A 23,916-nucleotide genomic window follows, 5' to 3' on the forward strand; every position below is an offset into this window, starting at 1 on the left:
TCGCAAAGAGTCAGACACAACTTAGCGACTGAACAACAGCTCCCAATTGACCACAGTGTCATGACTTGGAAAAAATTCAAGAAACTTATCAACTGCCTCCCCTTACATTATCATTCCAGTTCAGAGAATTTAGATGGGAGTGGAATTTTATATTAAATTAGTGGCTTGTCAACATTGCACAGTGTTAGTCTCTTCTAATTTAACCATCAATGTTGAAAGATTGTTTTACCTGCCAACATGCATAAGTAATGAAGCAGTTGCTCAGATAACAGAGATATATCCTATGTGAAACTTAAACTCCTTCATATGTTTTCCCATCACATCCTTATACTTCCTCCTTCATAGCATTCATCACACTTGATAATGTTTATTTATTTGCTTTCCACACTAAATTGTAAGCTCAGTATCAGCAGCCACTTTATCTTTCTTGGTGGTAACCATATCTCCAGAATCTAATACCTAATACAGAGGAAAGTGAAAGTGAAGTCTCTCAGTAGTGTCTGACTCTTTGCAGCCCCCTGGACTGTAGCCTGCCAGGCTCCTCCATCCATAGAATTTTCCAGGCAAAAGTACTGGAGTGGGTTGCCATACAGGGGAGTTCCACCAATATTTGTGATACTGAGAACTATAGTGTACACTTTGCTTCTTGTGGCAAGTGTACCATGATTACCTTATATTGGGAATAATACTATCAACCAAGATTCTAGAAAAGTGTCAAACTTAAAAAGAAAAACAAAGCAAAACAATTTTAGGCAGCTAATAAAGAAACTTCCAGTACAGGTTCTTATCCCCATCCTCCCAACCTCACCAAAAATGGTTGAGATAAGTTTGTGATTTGTGTTTAAGAGAACTCCATGCAAAATAGAAAAAGAAAGATGTGTTTGGTTGGAGATGGGGCCTTTTAGACCTTATGTGACAGAATCAAAGAAGAAGGGAGAGGGGTCAGAAAGAAACAAAGAAACCAAGGCGGCGGAAAATGCAGAAGGCATATAATGTAAGAAACAGCAATAGGAACAACAAAGAGAGTGTGTCTGGTGCTGAGAAAGAGAACTAGTAACAGACAGAGGAAAAAAATCAACTGTGTCCTCTGCCAAGGAAGAGGAGGCATCAGGTCCATAAGCCTTAAAGGATTTCAGAGGCAGGTAGCCGATGGTTCTGGTGCTAATGCTAGACAGTAATGGAGGAGTTTAACAGAAGTCATTCCACCCACTGGCACACACCACCTCACCACCTGATCTCATTACAGAGTGTGCGTAAGAGTTTGAGATGAGGACTGGCATTCTCTATATTATCACCATTTAACAAAGTTGATGGAAGTATCACTGGTTAGTACTCTTCTATCAAAGCAAAGCCTCTTTTCTAGAATAATTTTTAACCCATGATTCCAGACATCAAAAATTATATCATCTCGCTTGTTTTTAAAAAGAGAACCTGCCATTAATTTGTTAAGTTCACCAGCAATTTCCTATGTTCCTGTTATACTCATTAGAAAAGATTGCTTAAAATCTACTCTGTGGTCTGCCAAAGCAGAAATGGCTTCTGTGATTATTTTAACTTGAATTTGGAAAATAAATAAACATATTTTCTTCCTCTTAGATAGCTGTACATTCAGGTGCAGTTTCAGTTGCTTGATATATGGGAGCTAATTATGCTAACTCACAAGACTATTTTTTTTTTTTTTTCCGAAGAAGATCAAGCCTTCGTTCCAGCTGAGAACCATGGTAACATTCAGAATGCTCTTTAAAAACATGAAAAGAAATTTTTTGTTCAGAACAACAAAAATTATAATCACAGAAAGCAAACTGTTATAGGCCTTGATAAAATTGCTAACGAGGACAGAAAAGGAAATTTTCTTTTTGTCAATCATGCCCTCTAGTGGAACGACTGACAACAGAAAAGAGCTTGCTTTTGGAGAGCGGAGCTTATCCTTAGTTTGCTGCATAGTAGAGCATTTGCCATACACGACTGAGAGACTTCACTTTCACTTCTCACTTTCATACATTGGAGAAGGAAATGGCAACCCACTCCAGTGTTCTTGCCCGGAGAATCCCAGGGATGAGGGAGCCTGGTGGGCTGCCGTCTATGGGGTCGCACAGAGTCGGACACGACTGAAGCGACTTAGCAACAGCAGTAGCAGAGCATTTGCACAAAGGCAGATTTATATACCTTTTTCTTCAAACATCCCTGGAGCATAAACATAATAAACTATTGATTATTCTATTTGGTATTGTGCATTCCAATAAATTCTCTCATCTGAAATAATGGATTGTGCAAGAACTGTGTGCACTGGCTACACAATTTAGCTATGGTGAAGGATTGTAACCTCAAAATATGTACAGTGTTCCAGAAAAAAGATATACAGCTACAGTGACAGCATTGATTTATTCTCCTTTCTGTCAATGACAAGCAGACTAAAGGAGGGATACCAATTTACAAACTTAGGTTTCTGTATAATCAGTTTATGAAGCCAGATTATAGAAATGTCCACTGTGTGTTCAGTTAGGAGGTGAGTGACCTGGGGACTATTTTCCAAGACAACAAAAAAGAAAAAGATGTTACTGTATTCAGCACTGTTAGCAGCTGTATTGACATAATTAAGAAAAAGCATATTTTCCCCCTGTAATAGTCAAATTAATCCAAAACATGCCTGTAACATTAAGATTTTTAATATCCCCTTGGAGAATAAAGGAGAAGAAAATTCATAGGAATGTACTGACTTTATGTGATTTGGAAAACTCATGTACAGAAAAATCACAAAGTTGGATTCCTTTTCTAACCTTCAGAAACTATGATTTAGGGGGCACAAGAGGAGTTCCACCCCTTTGGTTTCAAGATTCACTCATTAAAACAGTTAGCACTCTTGAAAAGAGCAGGAGGAAATGTGCATGCAAAAGTTTTATTTACCCCGTGCCTGGAACCTGAAGATCAATACCTTTCGCTGTCCTCATTATGGAGAACAAGTGCTTCCTAGGTTTATTTACTTGTTCAGATTCTAAAGCTCATCATATATAAGGGAAGTCTTCTTCATTGTAGAGGCTGTGAATACTGCATGTCAAAACAGGGAAATGATGTACTTTTTGAGAATTTCTGTTTTGCTTACAGTTCAACATCTCCAACTTTTATAAGAGTCTGCAGGGTTTTTCAGATATACAACTCAGATGTTAGCTCTACTGTGAAAGGCAAGCTCAATTTGATTGCAGTTGTTTATGATCCAGTTGTCCTGACCTCTTTGCCAAAAAGGGTGTTTATAATCAGCTAATTTGTATATTTCCAGCTTACATGATGCAAAAAAAAAATTTGTGTCAGAACAAATGCCAAAGACTGTGTAGAATAATCAAGTGAGAAAAGGATGGCCTGGGGAATAAAATAACTAACACATTTAGTTTTGAGCTCAATCATGTTTGAGTCAGAGTATCCAAGACAATGCAGGGTATAATCATTTTTTTTAAAGTAAATCTGAGAAAGATCAATCCTCCAGGTTAATAATCATTATTTTTAAGAAAAAAGGATTTGCAATTCTCCATAAAATATTAAATTTTTGAGAAAAAAAAATCACCTGGCTCTCAAGAGACCAGATTAATTTGTGGCTTTGCCAAACCAGTAGATTAGCTTGGCAGATGTCACTATGTTATCTTCAGAATCAGTAACTTTACCTGCCAAATGGTAGTTAAGTGACAAATTCAAGAACATTTTTTTTTTTTTGAGTCACTTCAGTATCTCCAGTGCCTAGCATTGGGTCACAAAAATGGGGGGAACCTCATAAATATCACCTAGTGAATAAACATGAATAACTCATATCACTGAATTGTGAAAATTAAAAAGATACATATAAATCACTTTGAAAAAAATCTTTAAATAAATTAACATGATTTCTGACTAAGAACATCTAATCCTATGTGTCATTATTGTAGTGTGCTATAGGGAAAACATCTTTTAATCATTTTATGTTTGTAAAAATGTAAAATGGCATCAAAGGATATCTCACAATTTGCATTTGAAATGCTCTAGTTATCCTATTATGCTAAATATATAAAGAATTTGCAATTGCAATGGAAATATTAAAGAGCTTTCTTTAAAAGCAACAACAAAATAATAGATATACATATATGTGTGTGTGTGTGTGTGTGTGTGTATGCCATCTTCTACACCTGTCTCATAGAAGGATATTTTTAATGAAATGTGTTCCTACTCTTAAAAGTTCAGAACTACATCATACCATTAGAAGCATCTTTAGAGAAAATTTCAAGCATCATATAATATCTGAAAGCTTTTTCTGGAGGCACATGGGTAGTGAGACAGGCTGTTTACTTGAGTGGAATGGGCTTAACAGAATGGGGTAGGCTTCATACTCCTTAATATTGTATAGGGTCTCTAGTAGTTTCCTCTGGGGTGCCATTCTGAAGTGAGGGTAATGGAATTGAGAGGATGGAAGGCTGACAGTGGCAAATGGGTTGTGTGATATGAAGAGGTAACCTGGTTTAAACAGAGCACTAAACTCTTCATTGTGTCTTACAGGATATGAATGATTACCCTCCGGTATTTAGTAAACGAATCTACAAAGGAATGGTGGCTCCCGATGCTGTCAAGGGTACACCTATAACGACTGTTTATGCTGAAGATGCAGACCCACCTGTAAGTTGAAGACGTGGATTAATACTCTGAACTAAAGGGAGAAAATTTTAACACTTATAAATGACCCAGTTCCCAAGACAGCACAATGAGTCTGTGTGTTCCACTCTATCCACTCTTTCACATTTGATGCACTCTTGCCTGTTGTACACACAGGTATAGACCATATGTCAAGTGATTATTATCGAACTTAGATAATTAAGGATATTTTTTGTTTTTACTGTGATTTTTTGTTTTACTGTGATTCAATATTTAGTATTTGTCAGTTTATCTAATACTAATGATAAATATGTAATATATAAAGAATTATCTACATTTGCAATAAGTATAATTCAGTTTCTTTATTTGGAACTTCATAGGTTTAGTTTAGCCTAGATAAGTTTTATCCTTAAGTGTTTTCCATCTTATTTACATTTCATTAGCAAACACTAAATCAACATATAACAATATTACATTGAATGTGCTAATTTTGGTAAACTAAAATTGTCTTGCTTTTAGAACATATTCACAGATTCTCATAGATGTCCTAAATTGCCTTTCGTGATAGAGGGTTTCTAATTAAATTATAGCAGAAGTGAGGTAAATTTTGCTTAATATCATTTCTTAATGTATTGAAGAGAACATATAAAACTAATAGTATTGTATAAAAATACTTTCTAGAAATAACTTGAGAGTATTTTACATATTAATTATTTGTTCTCATAATAGTTGGATGATGAAGATTTGAATTTTTTATCTTGGGTGAACTTGTAGTATAAGTCAGTAGCTGATAAATTCTAGAAAAATGTTAAAAGTATTAAAATAAAACCAATTTAGAAAAGTAAGAAAATAGAAAAAGACCTCAATTTTATAAGTGACTTAAAATTTCTCTTTTGTGTTGCTAATATAAGCAGTATTTATGTAATGCTATTTATTTAATAAAATATGAATAGCAGTCATAACATTTTTCAGCTTCAGTTATGACAAGCTATATAGTCTTTTGTAACTGTGAGGTCTTAAGAAATAATAATGTTAACATGAAAGCAATGACCTTTCACTCAGAAGTCCCTTTTCTCAAATGTATTAAAATGTCCTTGAAATTGATTTATTGAATCTTGGGAAATATGATAGGCAAAACTTCAGAGCCTTGAACACAACAATAGAGATGGTGAATGTGAAATTGTGGTTTAAGTAAACTGTCAGAGGTACAAAATATTTTAAAATTAGGAATACAGTTCAATTCAATTCAAGATATGTGTTTTGAGCACCAGCTCCATAGTGATCACTGTGCTAACCAGGTTTTGCTGTCCAGAAACTGACAGTCTCATAGGGAAAACCGAACTGCACATAGAAACTATAAAGCACTATGTAAATATAGGGGAGGAAGAATTTTCCTTACTTCCCTTCTAAGTTTTCTGGCTGATCTAATAATTAAATTGGCATAAGATAGATTAGCAAGAGGAAAACAAATATAAATTTGTACATATAGGAGCTCATAAAAATATAATGCTTGAAGAAGTGACTAGAGCAGGCAGCTTTTATTTTTTAGACCAAGTACTAATACATCTGTGAAGAACTGACAAAATGATGGGTTTGGGCTTGGTGTAGTCATTTAGTAAGGAAGTAATGAGATTTGCTTACATGGCCTTGTCGTCCTTGAATTCCCTGTATCTGGCAGTAAGGTTTTCACATTCTCTTGGTATAGAGAGGATACCTTTCACACGGAAGATTTATGTTCTGCTTTCCAGGAGACAAAACAGTAGACGTGTCCTTCTTACACTGACTATCTCTTAAGTAACTTTAATTCAAAATAATCAACATGCCCAAGTGACATATTTTGGACAAAGTGCCCTGAACCCTCTCATAAGCAAATACAGCATCTTAAAATACTCATATTTCTAAGAAATGTTCATTAGCACAGAATTTAAGACAGTGTTAAGTTTCCTGACATTAATGATGAGATTCTAATAGTAGGCCTGCTGCTCACCTATGTGGGACAGTCTTATTGTTGGTGGCAAAATCCCTACTTCACTTTTGTCACTTGTGACCTTGCAGTGACTTTCAGTCACTGTGGTGATGTGAAAGAAGCTGTCTTGTTCTGTTGTCTGTTTTCTAAATAAGTCATATTACTTATATAAAGTATTTACATAGAGAGAAGTTCTCCTTTTCACTTCCTAAAACCTGTTTATGGAAATTTACCAGACTCAATTGCCATATTAAAGAAGCTCATAGGCTTGTATTCCCAATAGTATTTTTTTTTTAACTTCTAATATCTAATGCTATCTTTTCAGTAGATGAAAGATGGATGCCAGTCATCCAACTGGAATACTGAGCATGTGTCTTTCAGTTAGCAAATATATTATGAGATTGAGTTTTGATCCTTGAAACACTTTCAGCTATTGGCATAACTAGTATTCAGCATTGAATTTTCCATCATTGCTACAAATGGTGTCCCTTAAATTAGCATAGTTACAATTTGGCTGTACGTACAACAATCTGAAATAAAAGCTAATTCCATGAAATTTTTTAGAAAATAGCAATGTAAATTATAGAACTTTCAAAATGCTATGATTGATTTTCACTTTTATTATTTTATATCAGTGCCATAAATACAGAATAAATATTTTTTGGATGGGCTTGCCAAGCATTTCTATTCTGTTAGTGTTATAAATATTTATTCATTAAAAGAAGATAGTTTCAGTTTCATATCTATCTGGGCTCTTAAGTCAGTTTCACTACTTAGGGCTGTGAGTAGCTATAGGTAACACTATGTTTATTTAATGATCTCTCTTCCAAATAAGAAGGTAAGGTCCTTGAGGGCAAGAATCAAAACTTAATCCAATTTGTTTTTTTCCCGCAGTTAACCATGTTTGGTACTTAGTAGAAACATTTGTTGAATAAATAATCAGTTATTTCTATGCTATTCAGAATTGACAAAATGTGCCAGATCTTCAGAAATTTAGTTATTTGTGAACTTGGACAAATTTCTTATTGTCTCCAGGCCCAAGTATGGCCATTTGAGGTCTGTGAGAATTAAGTGAAGAAAAGCAAATATAATGCTTAGTGCTGCTTCTGCCCTCTCATATAAGTAGATATTGTTACAATTCTGCAATGATAATTCGCATCTCTAGAGGTTGGCAAGGCATCGTGTTTCTCGTGAATGAAATGAGCATCACCCATTTTAAACTAGAAAATAGCAACTGTAAAACCTTTTGAAGTATCAGATGGAGAAATGGGTAAGATCTTGAAGCCAGACAGAGCATTGCTGTTGAATATAAATTAAAAATTATAAAATGCATGTTGTGCAAGCCTAAAGTGACTAGAGAGGAAAAAATTCTTCTAGGATTTTTTTTTTCCCTTGAATTAAAATTGTTAGGACTTTTATTTTCTGTCTTGCTTTTGTGACAGCATTGACATTATGTAGTTCACCAGAGACGTGTATGGTGAATGACTGATCATTTTGGATATTAAAAATTGCTAACCTTTTCTTTCTGCTCACCAGAGACTTCTCATTCTGAACTGTCACAAGACAAAACTCCAAGTGTACTTTCTATTTGCATATTTTTATCCTTTCCAAAACTGTGGACCAAAACACATGATACAGAAGTTCTCTTTGTGGGCAGGGTAAATGTCTCACAGTATAGTGTCCTTCATTAGCAAGTGGACACAGAAAAATATGAATAAATACATTTTGTTCATTTCCAAGAAGTTATGAGGAACCCATGAGGAGCATCTTCTCATTGTTGTGCCAATTCTTTCCTTTTAAATCTGAGGAATTTATAGCATTCTTGTTTAAAGTAAAACAGTATTTTGGATCATGTTTAATAGTAGCAATTTTGACAAACTTTCTTATTTGCATATAGTCATGTGAAAAATATTTATATATTGAAGACTTCTTTTTTAGGTTTGACATCAATTTATAAAGTTAATATGATTCATGAAAAGCAATCTTGTAGTTCTCAATAGTAACTGGCTTTAATCAGTGAGTGTTTTCACTTCACTTTTTTTTTTTTTCAGAAGGTATTTGTATAAATGGATAATAATTGCATCTGTGAGGCAAAATTTTCCCTTCTGCTGAGATTTTGCTAGCTATATTATCCTTTCAGAGTTCAGACAAACTACCTGAGAAATTATTTTTAAAGTGATTTCACAGGTGACTTTAACATCCTTTTCAATCATTTGTGGACACTTTCGTTGATCTCTAGAGAGTAAAAAAGATGGTCAGGTCAGTTTTTCTTTTCTATGATGTGTGACTTAGAATGTCATCATGTCACCAAATAATGCCAGGTAATTGTGATCTTTTCCAAATGCTTAACCCTCCACATAATCATTCTGTGCAATCTATTAGCAGAGAGCAAACAGTAAAATGAAAACAGCAACTGTCTTTATCCATGATTTGCTGCTTGCTGGTTTTGTGTGCAATAGTTAAAACTATTCAAGGCTAGGAGTGTTATAAGATTGTATTTTTATCACCAGATAATATGGCTATTCTGTTTCATTTTCCATGTATATCTCTACAGATCTGTTTGTCATCACTCACCACATACTGGTTTGTGTTGTTTTGCTCTATTGATTTAGATTATTGCTAGCAATGTAGTGGAAACTCTGGTTTTAAAGATCAGTGCTTACTAACCACACTTGCTGACCCTGGAGCATGTCAGGGGAAAGTACACAGCTCAGTGGGATTTTTTCCCTCACAGCAAAGCTGTAAGGGACATAATCAAGAACTATTTTCACAATGCATGTCAGCTTGTGAAAACTGAGATGAGGTAGCCTAGCCTGAGTCCCTTTTGTCTCACATACTTAATTAGAAAAAAACTCATACAATGAAACAGTTGGGACTTGATCTTTAGAATAACAATGGGTTATAATTAGATTTTAAGCTGTAAATGAATACAAAGGCAAAGGTTTATGAGACCGTTTATAAATGATTAAAGTCTTGCTGTTGTTCTTCAGTCACTGTTTTGTCTGATGCTTTGTGACCACATAGACTGCAGCATGCCAGGCTTCCTTGTCCTTCACTATCTCTTGGAGCTTACGCAAACTCCTGTCCATTGAGTCAATGATGTCATCCAACCATCTCGTCCTCTGTTGCCCCCTTCTCCTCCTGCCTTCAATATTTTCCAGCATCAGAATCTTTTTCAATGAGTTGGCTCTTTGCATCAGGTGACCAAACTATCAGAGCTTCAGCATCAGTCCTTCCAATGCATATTCAGGGTTGATTTCCTTTAGGATTGATTGATTTGATCTCTTTGCAGTCCAAGGGACTCTCAAGAGTCTTCTCCAGCACCACAGTCCAAAAGCATCAATTCTTCAGCACTCAGCCTTCTTTATGGTCCAACTCTCCATCAGTACAAGACTACAGGAAAAACCAAAGCTTTGACTACATAGACTTTGCAAAATGATGTCTCTGTTTTTTTAATACTGTCTAGGTTTAATACTATTATAGCTTTTCTTCCAAGGAGGAAGCATCTTTTAATTTTGTGGCTATAGTCACCATCCACAGTGATTTTGGAGCCCAAGAAAATAAAATCTGCCACTGTTTCCATTTTTTCCCCCATCTATTTGTCATGAAGTGATGGGATGGGTTGCCGTGATCTTATTTTTTTAATGTTGTGTTTTAATCCAGCATTTTCATTTTCCTCTTTCACCCTCATCAAAAGGCTCTTTAGTTCTTCCTTGATTTCTCAATAGAGTGGTATCATCTGCATATCCATTAATGTCTAGAAAAGACTTATCTAAGTGTGTTAAGACTGTCATTTTCTTCTGCCTTGTGCATTTTAGTTTCAAGAACAATTATATTCTTAACTTTACTTGAGGTCAATATTAGATTTAACTGCTTTGATTACAAATAGTTTTCTTCTAATTAAGAAACTGCCATGCATACAAGGGCTAACAGGACATTTTTGTTTTGTTATAAGTAATAATATCTGTAAAATTAAGGGTTTTTTAGCCTGTACAAAAGTGTCATCTTTTTTTTTTTTTTTTTTTTTTGGTGAGAATAAACCTCGGGATTAGGATCCCAATACACTGCAACAAAGGAGGTTGCCAAGGGAATTGAGTGAAGTATATCAAGCTCTCATGATCTCCTGGAGTAGGAAACGGCAACCCATTCCAGTATTCTTGCTTGGAAAATTCCATGGACAGAGAAGTCTGGCAGGCTACAGTCTATGGGTTCACAGAGTTGGAAATGACTAAGCGTGCGTGTGCGTGTGTGTGCACGCGTGCATGCACACACGTACACACACACACACACACCAAGTTCTCTGGGGCTCACATAGGTCTCCCCTATAACTTAAATAATGTGTTTTACTCTGAAGTACTTGCCAGAGGAAATGAGGAGAGATGCTCTGAAAGAGTACCTTGACTCCTTATAATCTGGATTTTTGTCTTTAATACCCTTAAAGCCATTCTGCTTTTAATTTCCCTTCATTACCTACTTTACAATTCCTCCATATCCTTGAGTGTATGAGCAGTAGGCCTGCAGTCAAACATGTGCCTGGCACAACACAGATACTTCATAGTGCTGCTGAATCGTCTGATCAATGAGAGAATGTTTATGGTTGACTTAACAAATAAGAATATGACAAGAGCTCTTGTCTAACACTCAGAAATGAATTGTCCGAGGAGATACATGTACTGACAAAGCAAGATATTCACTGGGAAAGGGCACCTGAGGTCGAGAGCAGTAGGGTAAGGGAGCCCAGAGAACAGCTTTGCCATTGTGGCTCGCAGTCTCTGGTTTTACGGTGATGGGGTTAGTTTCTGGGTTGTCTTTAACCAATCATCCTGACTCTGAGTCCTTCCAGGTGATGCATACCTTGTTCAGCCTAGATGGATGCCAGCAATGATTCTGGGAGGTGGTAGGACATGTGGTGTCTCCTTTTGACCTTTGCTGAACTCTTCCTGTTGGTGGTGGCTTATTAGTTCCATGTTCCTTACCAGGACCACCTGTCATAAAACAGCTCATGCAAATGATCTGTTACTATGGTGCCTGGCCAGGATGGGTGGTTTCAGTCAGTGTGCTTCCCCTAACAACAGTATGTAAAATAAATGCCAGAAACAGGAAGGTGAATGTGACCCGGTATGGTCTGAGCCTGCTTTGAACTGGAACTCAACTTTTTAAATATATAGGAGATTCATTTAAGTGATGGTAGTAGAAACTGGCAGAGGAAATGGATCCAAAAGTTAGAGTTAAAAATATTTTTCATGTGTTCATGAATTTGTGTAACATGATTTGAACTATGTCTGATTCAATAAATATTAGTTATTTAAAATAACATGTTAGGGCCATCTTAGAGACTCATTTGTAGATGGGAAATAGATTTGGTTTTACAAAACTCATTTTGTTATATAGAAAATGGAAACTTACTAAGAAGACTTACAAACAGGGTAATGAGAAAGCAAAGCTACATATTAAAACAATTTATTCCCTGTGTTATGTAGTATTCATTAGATAAGATAATAAATGAAAGCCAGGAGATAAATTAGCAACTATTTCTTTCATTTCATTATTAAAAAAACAAGGTGGACAATGGAAATTGAGAAAATAGAAATGTTTAAAAGTCATTGAAATGAAAGAATTAATGCTGATTGGGCAGGAGGTTGAAGATCACAGACAGAATAAAAACGCAATGAAAAGTGAATCAAGAGTTTTTAGCTGGAGTGATAAAGATATTCGTTATGTTAGTCCATATAAATGAGGCAGATAGAAAAGAAAGCTATTTAAGGTGAAAAACAATGAGATCAAACTAGGACAGATTAAAGTGATTTGAAATAATTTCAAGATATCTAAATCCAGTCATCTACAGATAGAAATTGTCTGATTTCCTTTCTTGAGCAAGGAAGCTGAAAGGACTAAGTCAGGACATGGCTAGTGAAGGGGTCCTGCTCACCAGTAGTGGTGTAGTGGGTACTATTACTCACCCAAGAATCATAGTGCCAGGGCTAACAGGAGGCTCCTCATTTTTCCAGAATTATAGGTTCATCAAGCTAAAGAAAGCACAGCACCTAGTGCTAAGAAGAGGCTGGAGGCAGATGCAGGACAGGGCCAAGAATTCTTTGCACAGGTGAACAAAACCATGAAGAGTCCTGAGGCAGATACCAGGTTGCTACAGCTGCTTTGATCTGATGCCAGAATGGAACAGATAGAAAACAAGGAAGTACAAGCACCAGGAAAAAATTATGGAAGAGGAGACACCTAAATAGAAGCGGAGTTTATTTATTTATTTACTGTGAGAGTAAATAAGGTGTTTCAAGAGACAAAGCTTAATCCCATGAAAGAGAAACTTGGAAATAAATCATCAGATTTTATTCCTACCCTTTTGAGGATGGGTTAGGAGCTGAAGTGTGGAGTCAGAGGGGGGAAAAAAACACACAAAAAATAAGAGGGTAAAAGAGAAATCTGCCAGTGATGTAGTGCCAATGAAAAGAAGAAATTTACAATGCAGAAAAGGAAATTAAATGGTAAAGAGGTTTTTTTTTTTTTTTTTTGGTTTGTTTGTTTTTTTGTTTTTATTTTTCAGACAGGGCAAAGAAAATGCAGTCAAGCTAAGTGAAGGACCATAGATCTTTTGATTAGAAACAAATGAGTAACCTTCATGGGAAATTGGCCTCTCCTATAACTTGCTCACATTTTATTTTTTTATTATTATTTTTTAAAATTAATTAATTAATTTATTTTTTATTTTTTTTAAATTTTAAAATCTTTAATTCTTCCATGTGTTCCCAAACATGAAACCCCCTCCCTCCTCCCTCCCCATAACATCTCTGTGGGTCATCCCCATGCACCAGCCCCAACCATGCTGTATCCTCCATCAGACATAGACTGGCGATTCGATTCTTACATGATAGTATACATGATAGAATGCCATTCTCCCAAATCATCCCACCCTCTCCCTCTCCCTCTGAGTCCAAAAGTCCGTTATACACAGCTGTGTCTTTTTTCCTGTCTTGCATACAGGGTCGTCATTGCCATCTTTCTAAATTCCATATATATGTGTTAGTATACTATATTGGTGTTTTTCTTTCTGGCTTACTTCACTCTGTATAATTGGCTCCAGTTTCATCCATCTCATCAGAACTGACTCAAATGAATTCTTTTTAATGGCTGAGTAATACTCCATTGTGTATATGTATCACAGCTTTCTTATCCATTCATCTGCTGATGGACATCTAGGTTGTTTCCATGTCCTGGCTATCATAAACAGTGCTGCGATGAACATTGGGGTACATGTGTCTCTTTCAATTCTGGTTTCCTCGGTGTGTATGCCCAGCAGTGGGATTGCTGGGTCATAAGGTAGTTCTATTTGCAATTTTTTAAGGAATCTCCACACTGTTCTCCATAGTGGCTGGACTAGTTTGCATTCCCACCAACAGTGTAGGAGGGTTCCCTTTTTTCCACACCCTCTCCAGCATTTATTGCTTGCAGATTTTTGGATCGCAGCCATTCTGACTGGTGTGAAGTGGTACCTCATTGTGGTTTTGATTTGCATTTCTCTGATAATGAGTGATGTTGAGCATCTTTTCATGTGTTTGTTAGCCATCTTAATTTTCATGTGCTTGAGTTAATTTGGAGTGTGATATTTTTTCAATTTGTTTCTGAGACTATCAAAAGTTTATTTTTATAGTTTATTTCTAATATTTTTATAGTTATATAGTTTTATAGTTTTTATAGTTTATTTTTATATTTTTCTTTGAATTACTTATGTGCACTCTCCATGGAAATAATCTATGGAATTTATGGTACAGTTATTGGACATACTTATAAATATTTATACATATTTATGTATTTAACCCTATATATGATATATGCTAATTTTTTATATTCAACTTACCTATTTTTAAGTTCTTCATTTTGTTGCATCTCTTGGTTTACTCATATATATCTTTAGCTTTTTAGAAAGATATATGTTATGTGAGTTTTTCTAGATATAAAATTATTTTGATAATTTAAAGTACATCAGTTCAGTTCAGTTGCTCAGTCATGTCTGACTTTGCGACCCCATGAATCACAGCAAGCCAGGCCTCCCTGTCCATCACCAACTCCCCGAGTTCACAGACTCACGTCCATCGAGTCAGTGATGCCATCCAGCCATCTCATCCTCGGTCGTCCCCTTCTCTTCCTGCCCCCAATCATCCCAGCATCAGAGTTTTTCCCATGAGTCAACTCTTCTCATGAGATGGCCAAAGTACTGGAGTTTCAGCCTTAGCATCATTCCTTCCAAAGAATCCCAGGGCTGATCTCCTTCAGAATGGACTGGTTGGATCTCCTTGCAGTCCAAGGGACTCTCAAGAGTCTTCTCGAACACCACGGTTCAAAACCATCAATTCTTCGGTACTCAGTCTTCTTCATAGTCCAACTCTCACATCCAAACATGACCACAGGAAAAACCATAGCCTTGACTAGATGGACCTTAGTCGGCAAAGTAATGTCTCTGCTTTTGAATATGCTATCTAGGTTGGTCATAACTTTTCTTACAAGGAGTAAGCGTCTATTAATTTCATGGCTGCAGTTACCATCTGCACTGATTTTGGAGCCCAAAAAGAAAAGTCTGACATTGTTTCCACTGTTTCCCCATCAATTTCCCATGAAGTGATGGGACCGGATGCCATGATCTTCGTTTTAAGAATGTTGAGCTTTAAGCCAACTATTTCATTCTCCTCTTTCACTTTAATCAGGAGGCTTTTTAGTTCCTCTTCACTTTCTGCCATAAGGGTGGTGTCATCTGCATATCTGAGGTTATTGATATTTCTCCCAGCAATCTTGATTCCAGCTTGTGTTTCTTCCAGTCAGGCGTTTCTCATGATGCACTCTGCATAGAAGTTAAATAAGCGGGGTGACAATATACAGTCTTGACGTACTCCTTTTCCTATTTGGAACCAGTCTGTTGTTCCATGTCCAGTTCGAACTGTTGCTTCCTGACCTGTATACAGATTTCTCAAGAGGCAGGTCAAGTGGTCTGGTATTCCCATCTCTTTCAGAATTTTCCACAGTTTATCGTGATCCACACAGTCAAAGGCTTTGGCATAGTCAATAAAGCAGAAATAGAAGTTTTTCTGGAAGTCTCTTGCTTTTTCCATGATCCGGTGTGTGTTGGCAGTTTGATCTCTGGTTCCTCTGCCTTTTCTAAAACCAGCTTGAACATCAGGAAGTTCACAATTCAGGTATTACTGAAGCCTGGCTTGGAGAATTTTGAGCATTACTTTACTAGCATGTGAGATGAGTGCAATTGTGAGGTAGTTTGAGCATTCTTTGGCATTGCCTTTCTTTGGAATTGGAATGAAAACTGACCTTTTCCAGTCCTGTGGCCACTGCTGAGTTTTCCAAATTTGCTGCCATATTGAGTGTAGCACTCTCACAGCATCATCTTTCAGGCTTTGAAACAGCTCAACTGGAATTCCATCACCTCCAATAGCTTTGTTCATAGTGATGCTTTCTAAGGCCCACTAGACTTCACATTCCAGGATGTCTGGCTCTAGATGAGTGATCACACCATCGTGATTATCTGGATTGTGAAGATCTTTTTTGTACAGTTCTTCTGTGTATTCTTGCCACCTCTTCTTAACATCTTCTGCTTCTGTTAGGTCCATACCATTTCTGTCCTTTATCGAGCCCATCTTTGCATGAAATGTTCCCTTGGTATCTCTAGTTTTCTTGAACATATCTCTAGTCTTTCCCATTCTGTTGTTTTCCTCTATTTCTTTGCACTGATCGCTGAAGAAGGCTTTTTTATCCCGTCTTGCTATTCTTTGGAATTCTGTATTCAGATGCTAATATATTTCCTTTTCTCCTTTGCTTTTCACCTCTCTTCTTTTCACAGCTATTTGTAAGGCCTCCCCAGACAGCCATTTTGCCTTTTTTGCATTTCTTTTCCATGGGGATGGTCTTGATCCCTGTCTCCTGTACAATGTCACGAACCTCATTCCATAGTTCATCAGGCACTCTATCTATCCGAGATAGTCCCTTAAATCTACCTTCACTTCCACTATATAATAATAAGGGATTTGATGTAGGTCATACCTGAATGGTCTAGTGGTTTTCCCTACTTTCTTCAATTTGAGTCTGAATTTGGTAATAAGGGGTTCATGATCTGAGCCACAGTCTGCTCCTGGTCTTGTTTTTGTTGACAATATAGAGCTTCTCCATCTTTGGCTCCAAAGAATATAATCAATCAGGTTTCGGTGTTGACCATCTGGTGATGTCCATGTGTAGAGTCTTCTCTTGTGTGGTTGGAAGAGGGTGTTTGCTATGACCAGTGCATTTTCTTGGCAAAACTCTATTAGTCTTTGCCCTGCTTCATTCCGTGTTCCAAGGCCAAATTTGCCTGTTACTCCAGGTGTTTCTTGACTTCCTACTTTTGCATTCCAGTCCCCCATAATGAAAAGGACATCTTTTTTTGGGTGTTAGTTCCAAAAGGTCTTGCAGGTCTTCATAAAATTGTTCAACTTCAGCTTCTTCAGTGTTACTGTTTGGGCCATAGACTTGGATTACTGTAATATTGAATGGTTTGCCTTGGAAACAAACAGAGATCATTCTGTCGTTTTTGCGATTGCATCCAAGTACTGCATTTCGTACTCTTTTGTTGACCATGATTGATACTCCATTACTTCTAAGGGATTCCTGCCCTCAGTAGTAGATATGATGGTCATCTGAGTTAAATTCACCCATTCCAGTCCATTTTAGTTCGCTGATTCCTAGAATGTAGACGTTCACTCTTGCCATCTCTTGTTTGACTACTTTCAATTTGCCTTGATTCATGGACCTCACATTCCAGGTTCCTATGCAATATTGCTCTTTACAGCATCGGACCTTGCTTCTATCACCAATCACATCCACATCTGGGTATTGTTTTTGCTTTGGCTCCATCCCTTCATTCTTTCTGGAGTTATTTCTCCACTGATCTCCAGTAGTATGTTGGGCACCTACTGACCTGGGGAGTTCCTCTTTCAGTATCCTATCATTTTGCCTTTTCATACTGTTCATGGGGTTCTCAAGGCAAGAATACTAGAGTGGTTTGCCATTCCCTTCTCCAGTGGACCACATTCTGTCAGACCTCTCCACCATGACCCACCCATCTTGGATTGCCCTGCGGGCATGGCTTAGTTTCATTGAGTTAGACAAGGCTGTGGTTCTAGTGTGATTAGGTTGACGAGTTTTCTGTGAGTATGGTTTCAGTGTGTCTGCCTTTTGATGCCGTCTTGCAACACTTACCATCTTACTTGGGTTTCTCTTACCTTGGGCGTGGTGTATCTCTTCACGGCTGCTCCAGCAAAGCACAGCCATTGCTCCTTACCTTGGACGAGGGGTATCTCCTCACCACCGCCCTTCCTGACCTTCAACGTGGGATAGCTCCTCTAGGCCCTCTTGTGGCTGCACAGTCACGGCTCCTTGGACTTGGGGTTGTTCCTTCTGGCCACCACCCCTTGTTTTGGGTGCGGGGTGACTCCTTCCGGCTCCTGCTCCTGGCCTCAGGCATGGGGTGGCTCCTGTCGGCCACAGCCCCTGACCTTGGACTTGGGTATTTCCTCTCTGCCATTCCTGCACCGTCGCAGCCTGGCACTCTTGGCCACTACCCCTCACCTCGGATATTGGGTAACTCCTCTTGGCCACCGCCCTTTGGGCATGGGGTCCTCCCAGCTTCTGCCCCTGACCTTGGACGTGGGGTAGCTCCTCTTGGCCATGCTTAGTGCACCGGTCGCAGCCGCCTGTGCTTAGTGCCTCAAAGAACATACAACTTAACAAATTATTAGAATTTGGGGCTCAAAATTAAAAGACACTAGCTCCTTAGAAGAAACGCTATGATAAACCTAGGCAGCATATTAAAAAGAAGAGTCATTACTTTGCCAACAAAGTTCTGTATAGTCAAAGTTATGTTTTTTTTTTTTTCCTGTAGTCATGTATGGATATGAGTGAGGGAGTGAGTGAAAGTCACTCAGCCATGTCCAACTCTGTGACCCCATAGATGTGAGAGTTGGACCATAAAGAAGTCTTCACATCAAAAAATCAATGCTTTACAACTGTAGTGTTGGAGAATACTCTTGAGAGTCCCTTGAACTACAAGGATATCAAACCTGTCAATCCTAAAGGAAATCAACCCTGAATATTCATTGGAAGGACTGATGCTGAAGCCAAAGCTCCAATGCTTTGGCCACATGGTGCAAAGAACTGACTCTTTGGAAAAGACCCTGATGCTGGGAAAGATTGAAAGCAGAAGAAGAAGGGGACGACAGAGGACAAGATGGTTAGATTGCATCACCAACTCAATGGACATGAGTTTAAGCAAACTCTGGGAATTGTGGAAGGACAGGGAAGCCTGGCATGCTGCAGTCCATGGGGTCACAAAGAGTTGGACACAACTGAGTGACTGAGAAGCAACAAAAACCATACGTAGTCTTTTCTAATATTTTCTGGTTTCTAACATTTAGCAGTGTGTGGCTATATTAAATTTTTAAATATTTTAAAGGATTTTTGTTTCTCTTTATGAGACTCAATTCCAGAGCTTAAATGTTTTATTAGTATATATTTAGATATTCCTTTCTCTATATTGATTGTTTCTGATATATGATAGCTATTTTCAATCTGAAAACTTATATACATAGTCCAAGAAAGATTTACATGGCTTCAATATTAAGGATTCTGCAGGAAGTACCCTCTGGTTGGTTTCAACTTCTGAAGCTACTGACTGTTCTTATGGCCCTGAACAATTTGCTTAGTCACTCTGTCTCCTAGTTTTTACATTTATAAAATGAGAAAAAAATAATGTAGCTGAGACTTTGAACAGCAACTTTGAACAGCAACTCTTCACTCCTCCCTTCCCCCAAGTAACCATAATGCTGTTTTTTGCTTTTCCCAGCTTAACTATTTTGAATATCTCATCTAGGTGGAATCATGGAATATTGATCATTCTGTGACTGGTTTATTTATCTTAGAGGAATATTGTGACGGTTCACCCATGTTGTCACAAATTGCAGAGCTTTATTCTTTTTTAAGGCTGACTCATGTTCCATTAATGTGTGTGCCACTTTTTCTTTATCCACTCATCCACTGATGGACAGTTAAGTTATTTTCTTTTCTTAGGTATTGAGAATAATGCTGCAATGAACATGGTAGTGGAAATATCTTTTCAAGATTCTGATTTCAATTTTTTTTAGATTTGTACATAACATTGGGAATTATCCTGTGAACTTCTAGCATGACAGGATTTTATGAACATATAACAAGATTGGAATGTAAAAGCCTAATACTCAAAGAAAATAATGCTGATGCTGATACTATTAGTCATGTCCTACTCTTTGCAACCCCATGGACTGTAGCCCACCAAGCTCCTCTGTTCATGGGATTTTTGAGGCAGGAATATTGAAGAATATTGGAGTGAGTTGCCCTTCCCTCCTCTAACAGATGATCTTTACAACCTAGGAATCAAAACTTCATCTCCTGTGTCTCCTGCACTGCTGGTGATACAGTTTAAAAAAAAAAAAAGAAGACAAAAATGCACACAGTAGCATCAGTTAGGTTTTCCTATCAAAATATACACAGTTAACAATACTAAAATATCACTAGTTCACCATTAAAAATTATGATTTTATTCATGGGTTTTGATACACTTAGGGATTGGCTGTCTGGCCTTGACTTTGGGCTGATGATTGTGTTGGACTCATGTCAATTCAACATGACATACCTCCTTCTTCAGGGATCCATGACTACGCATGTCTGCTCTTCACACAGTGAGGGACAGGACCACAAGAGAACTTACCAAAGCTCCTGGTCACATGTAAAGCTTCTTGTTATGTATCACAGTAGCTCACATTCCACTGACCAATGCAAGTCACATGCCAAGCCTAAAGTCAATGGAGCAGAAAATAGTGCATATTACTGAGCAATGATACCACAGCAGTCTAGTTAAGACACTTACACTGGTTGATTTTGACAGAAAAAAGGAGGTAGAATATAAATGTGAATATGAAATGAGATAAAGAAATGACACGTAAATATTACTAGCAGATCCATTGATAAAAATGTTCCATAAACTATGTATTATGGTAAACTTAAATCTTTATCCCTATAGTCCAAACAAAAGTCATGTTCTTCAATATGTGTGTGTATCCAATATTATTTAAAGCTGTCACATTAGGTATTAAGGATTAAAATTGTAATGATTTTTAGCCTTAGAATTTCAAACTTAAAGAGACAGCAATTAATCAAAAATCAATCAAGTAAATAGAAATGACAAACTGAAAAAAGTTCTAAGAAATAAATCTTTAGGGTGCTATAAAACCTAAATCATCAAGGAAAGTTCTGGAAGAAATGGTTCAGACTTGAGGTCTGAAAGATAATGAAGTGTTTCTAAAGCAAAGAAGCATGGAAGAAAATTTATGCCCTAAAGCAGAAAAACAAAAAATAGGATTCAAAAACTAAAAGAGCAATTTTGTCAGGAGGCTGGAGAGGTAAATCTGAGTCAGATCCTATGGTGTCTGAAGGCATGAAAACAGTTCCAAGATTTCTTACATCATGATTAGAAAAATGAGACAGTTTCAAAGTAGAGGAAACAGGACCACAAGTTACTAACTCTATCTTGAGTTTACCCCAGTTTTTATGTTCCTTTGGTTTTGTGAGTTGATTTTTATAAGGAAGGTTGAATGTGTGCCCACTATTTTTAAAAAATTATAAAGACTTACCTATATAAAGAAATTTTATAAAGATTTTTTAATTATTATTTGTTATTTGATGTCTTTAGGGATTTAATTCTGTTTACCTTTGAAAAACATGTTTCCTTAAAGAGTTAGTGGTAAATAGCAAACATTTCTTGGGATCTTTAATGGCTCTGTTAAATACCATATCCACAAGAACTGAATTATGCATAGACATTTACATTAAATCAGTGACATCTGGCATAAGGAATTTGCCTAAAAGATTGTTGACTCACTATGTTGTCAAAACATAGTAATCACTCCAGGTGTTAAAAATCAGGGAAGGGGAGAGGGAAAAAGAAAAGGACATAATCTTTTCAGTGATTACATGGAGAGTTTGACCTGTAGTTTTTGTTAGTCTCTTTTAAAGATCTAACTACATTAGCAGGCAGTTAAGATTCACTTAACAACAACAACAAGAAAAGCTTAACATTTTATGGCTGCAAAACCAATATAAATCATTTTACAATAATTCCTCATGGTAAATCATACTTGGGAGATTTTGTGAATTGAACTCTTAACAAAATAAATCAGATTAGTTGCTTTCAAAGACACTGGCAAAAAGAATTTTGGAAGTCACATCAGGGAGGAAAATCTTTATGTACTTGAAAACAAATTACTTAATATTTGTGTGTAATGATAGTAATAGGTTTAGTATTCCCTGACATAATGTGATTGCCATTATTATGAGAAAATTATGTGGATCTGAGTAAGTAATTGCTTGATAATTATATATTTAAGAAAAATGACTAACTCAAGATATCCCCTGATATTAAAGACTTAATTAGTTTGGTCCATTATAGTCTCATTAAAATTCTTTATGTTTTCAAGTTTAGAACATTTTTTGTACAGATCTGCAATTACCTTCTGTAATAATTAATTACCTTCTTACCATCATAAAGTCAAGACATTATGTTTAGCACTCACTGAAAGAATAAAAATAAAAATATAAAAATGTATTGAGTGATAAAAATAATTTAGATCTTAAGGTTTAATTTACATAAATTTATATTTATTTTATATATTAATTTTGTCAATCTGTATACATACATTACTTTTTAATTTAAAAATTATAAGCATGATAACAACAGGATTTTTGTCTGTCATATTCTCATCATCTAGAAAATTTCCCACATCAGAATATCACTGTGGCACCATATAACTATGTATGTACTGAATAAAGTGACTATTTCTGTAGTATACTGCTGCTGCTGCTGCTAAGTCGCTTTAGTCGTGTCTGACTCTGTGCAACCCCATAGACGGCAGCTCACCAGGCTCCCCCGTCCCTGGGGTTCTCCAGGCAAGAATTCTGGAGTGGGTTGCCATTTTCTTCTCCAATGCATGAAAGTGAAAAGTGAAAGTGAAGTCGCTCAGTCATGTACAACTCTTAGCAACCGCATGGGCTGCAGCCTACCGGGCTCCTCCATCCATGGGATTTTCCAGGCAAGAGTATTGGAGTGGGGTGCCATTGCCTTCTTCGATATAACTATGTATGTACTGAATAAAAGGACTATTTCAGTAGTATAGTCCCATATTAATATTTATTGACTTTTACACATGTCAAATTTACCAGATGAAATAGCATTACAAAGTTGAAATCATACCTTTCATATTTAGAAAGTCATACAGCATTTAAATAAGTCATATAATATCTCAAATCATATTTGGAAAGAAGCCTAATACATGAGCAAACAAATCCATTCATTCATTCATTCATAGATGTCATAAATCAAGTCCTTCCTGAGCACAGTTAGGGGTGGCAGACATCCATAGAGTTCCCTCGAAGCTATCGAATACTGTCACTAGAGTTGGCATCTCTGTGTAACTAGGAAAAATGACATTATACTGCAACTTCTTCTTTAAACCTTATTTTCATATAAGAGTAATAAAACCATTTCGCTTGATTAGTACCCAGATTTAAAGAAGAATGAAAATACTTAGCCAATGCTAGGCACATAGATGTTAGTTAATGTTTCTTCCTCCTCATCCTTGCTTTCAAGGTGATGGCAGATATGCCTAACTTTGTCTCTGATTTGGTACAATGCTTATATACTCATCATGTGTAAACTTTTAGATGTCAGTATCTGGACTCATGAAGTAATTGTGGTGTCACTAATGACACTGTAAAATTTGAGCATAAAATTGTCATAAAACATCATGCTAATAGGGTCTTTACAATCTCCTCAAAAAATGTGTACATATTTTAAGAAGTTTCTTACCCCAAATTAGCAAGGTATTTTGCTTAAATAGGCATCATTAATTTAGATCACTTCAAAACAATACATTCCTACTTTTATCTTTTGGAGTTTAAGATAAAATGTCAAAAATCTTGACACATAAACTTTAGTTTGTCATTTTAATACTCAATTACATGACAGATTGGACTCCACATATAACACAATCACTGCCAGTTTATAAATCAAAATACATTTTAAGGCACATCAAGAACCTACACAGTGAAGTATAAAATCCACATGACTATAAATCTAAAGGTCTGTGTTCCAGTTCTAGAACCTTCAGTTGGTAATGGTTATGTTTCTCTTTTGTAGCTCTTATCAGAAATGTTAGTAGATAAATTATATCTATCTACATACCTTTTGTCTCCCCCATCTTACTGAT

The 23,916-nt window shown here is 36.6% G+C and overlaps 1 protein-coding gene across 14 annotated transcripts in view; it reads left to right on the forward strand.

The window, feature by feature from the left end:
• Window positions 1-23,916, forward strand: part of PCDH15 (protocadherin related 15) — an 874,382-nt gene that overhangs the window by 636,320 nt on the left and 214,146 nt on the right. For all 14 annotated transcript variants that reach the window (XM_068961317.1, XM_068961319.1, XM_068961315.1 and 11 more), the window contains one exon: window positions 4,516-4,632. In XM_068961317.1, coding sequence (XP_068817418.1) covers window positions 4,516-4,632 — 117 coding nt within the window. The remainder of the gene's footprint in view (window positions 1-4,515; window positions 4,633-23,916) is intronic.

This window comes from Capricornis sumatraensis, chromosome 23, assembly GCF_032405125.1.
Source record: "Capricornis sumatraensis isolate serow.1 chromosome 23, serow.2, whole genome shotgun sequence".
NCBI lineage: Eukaryota > Metazoa > Chordata > Mammalia > Artiodactyla > Bovidae > Capricornis > Capricornis sumatraensis.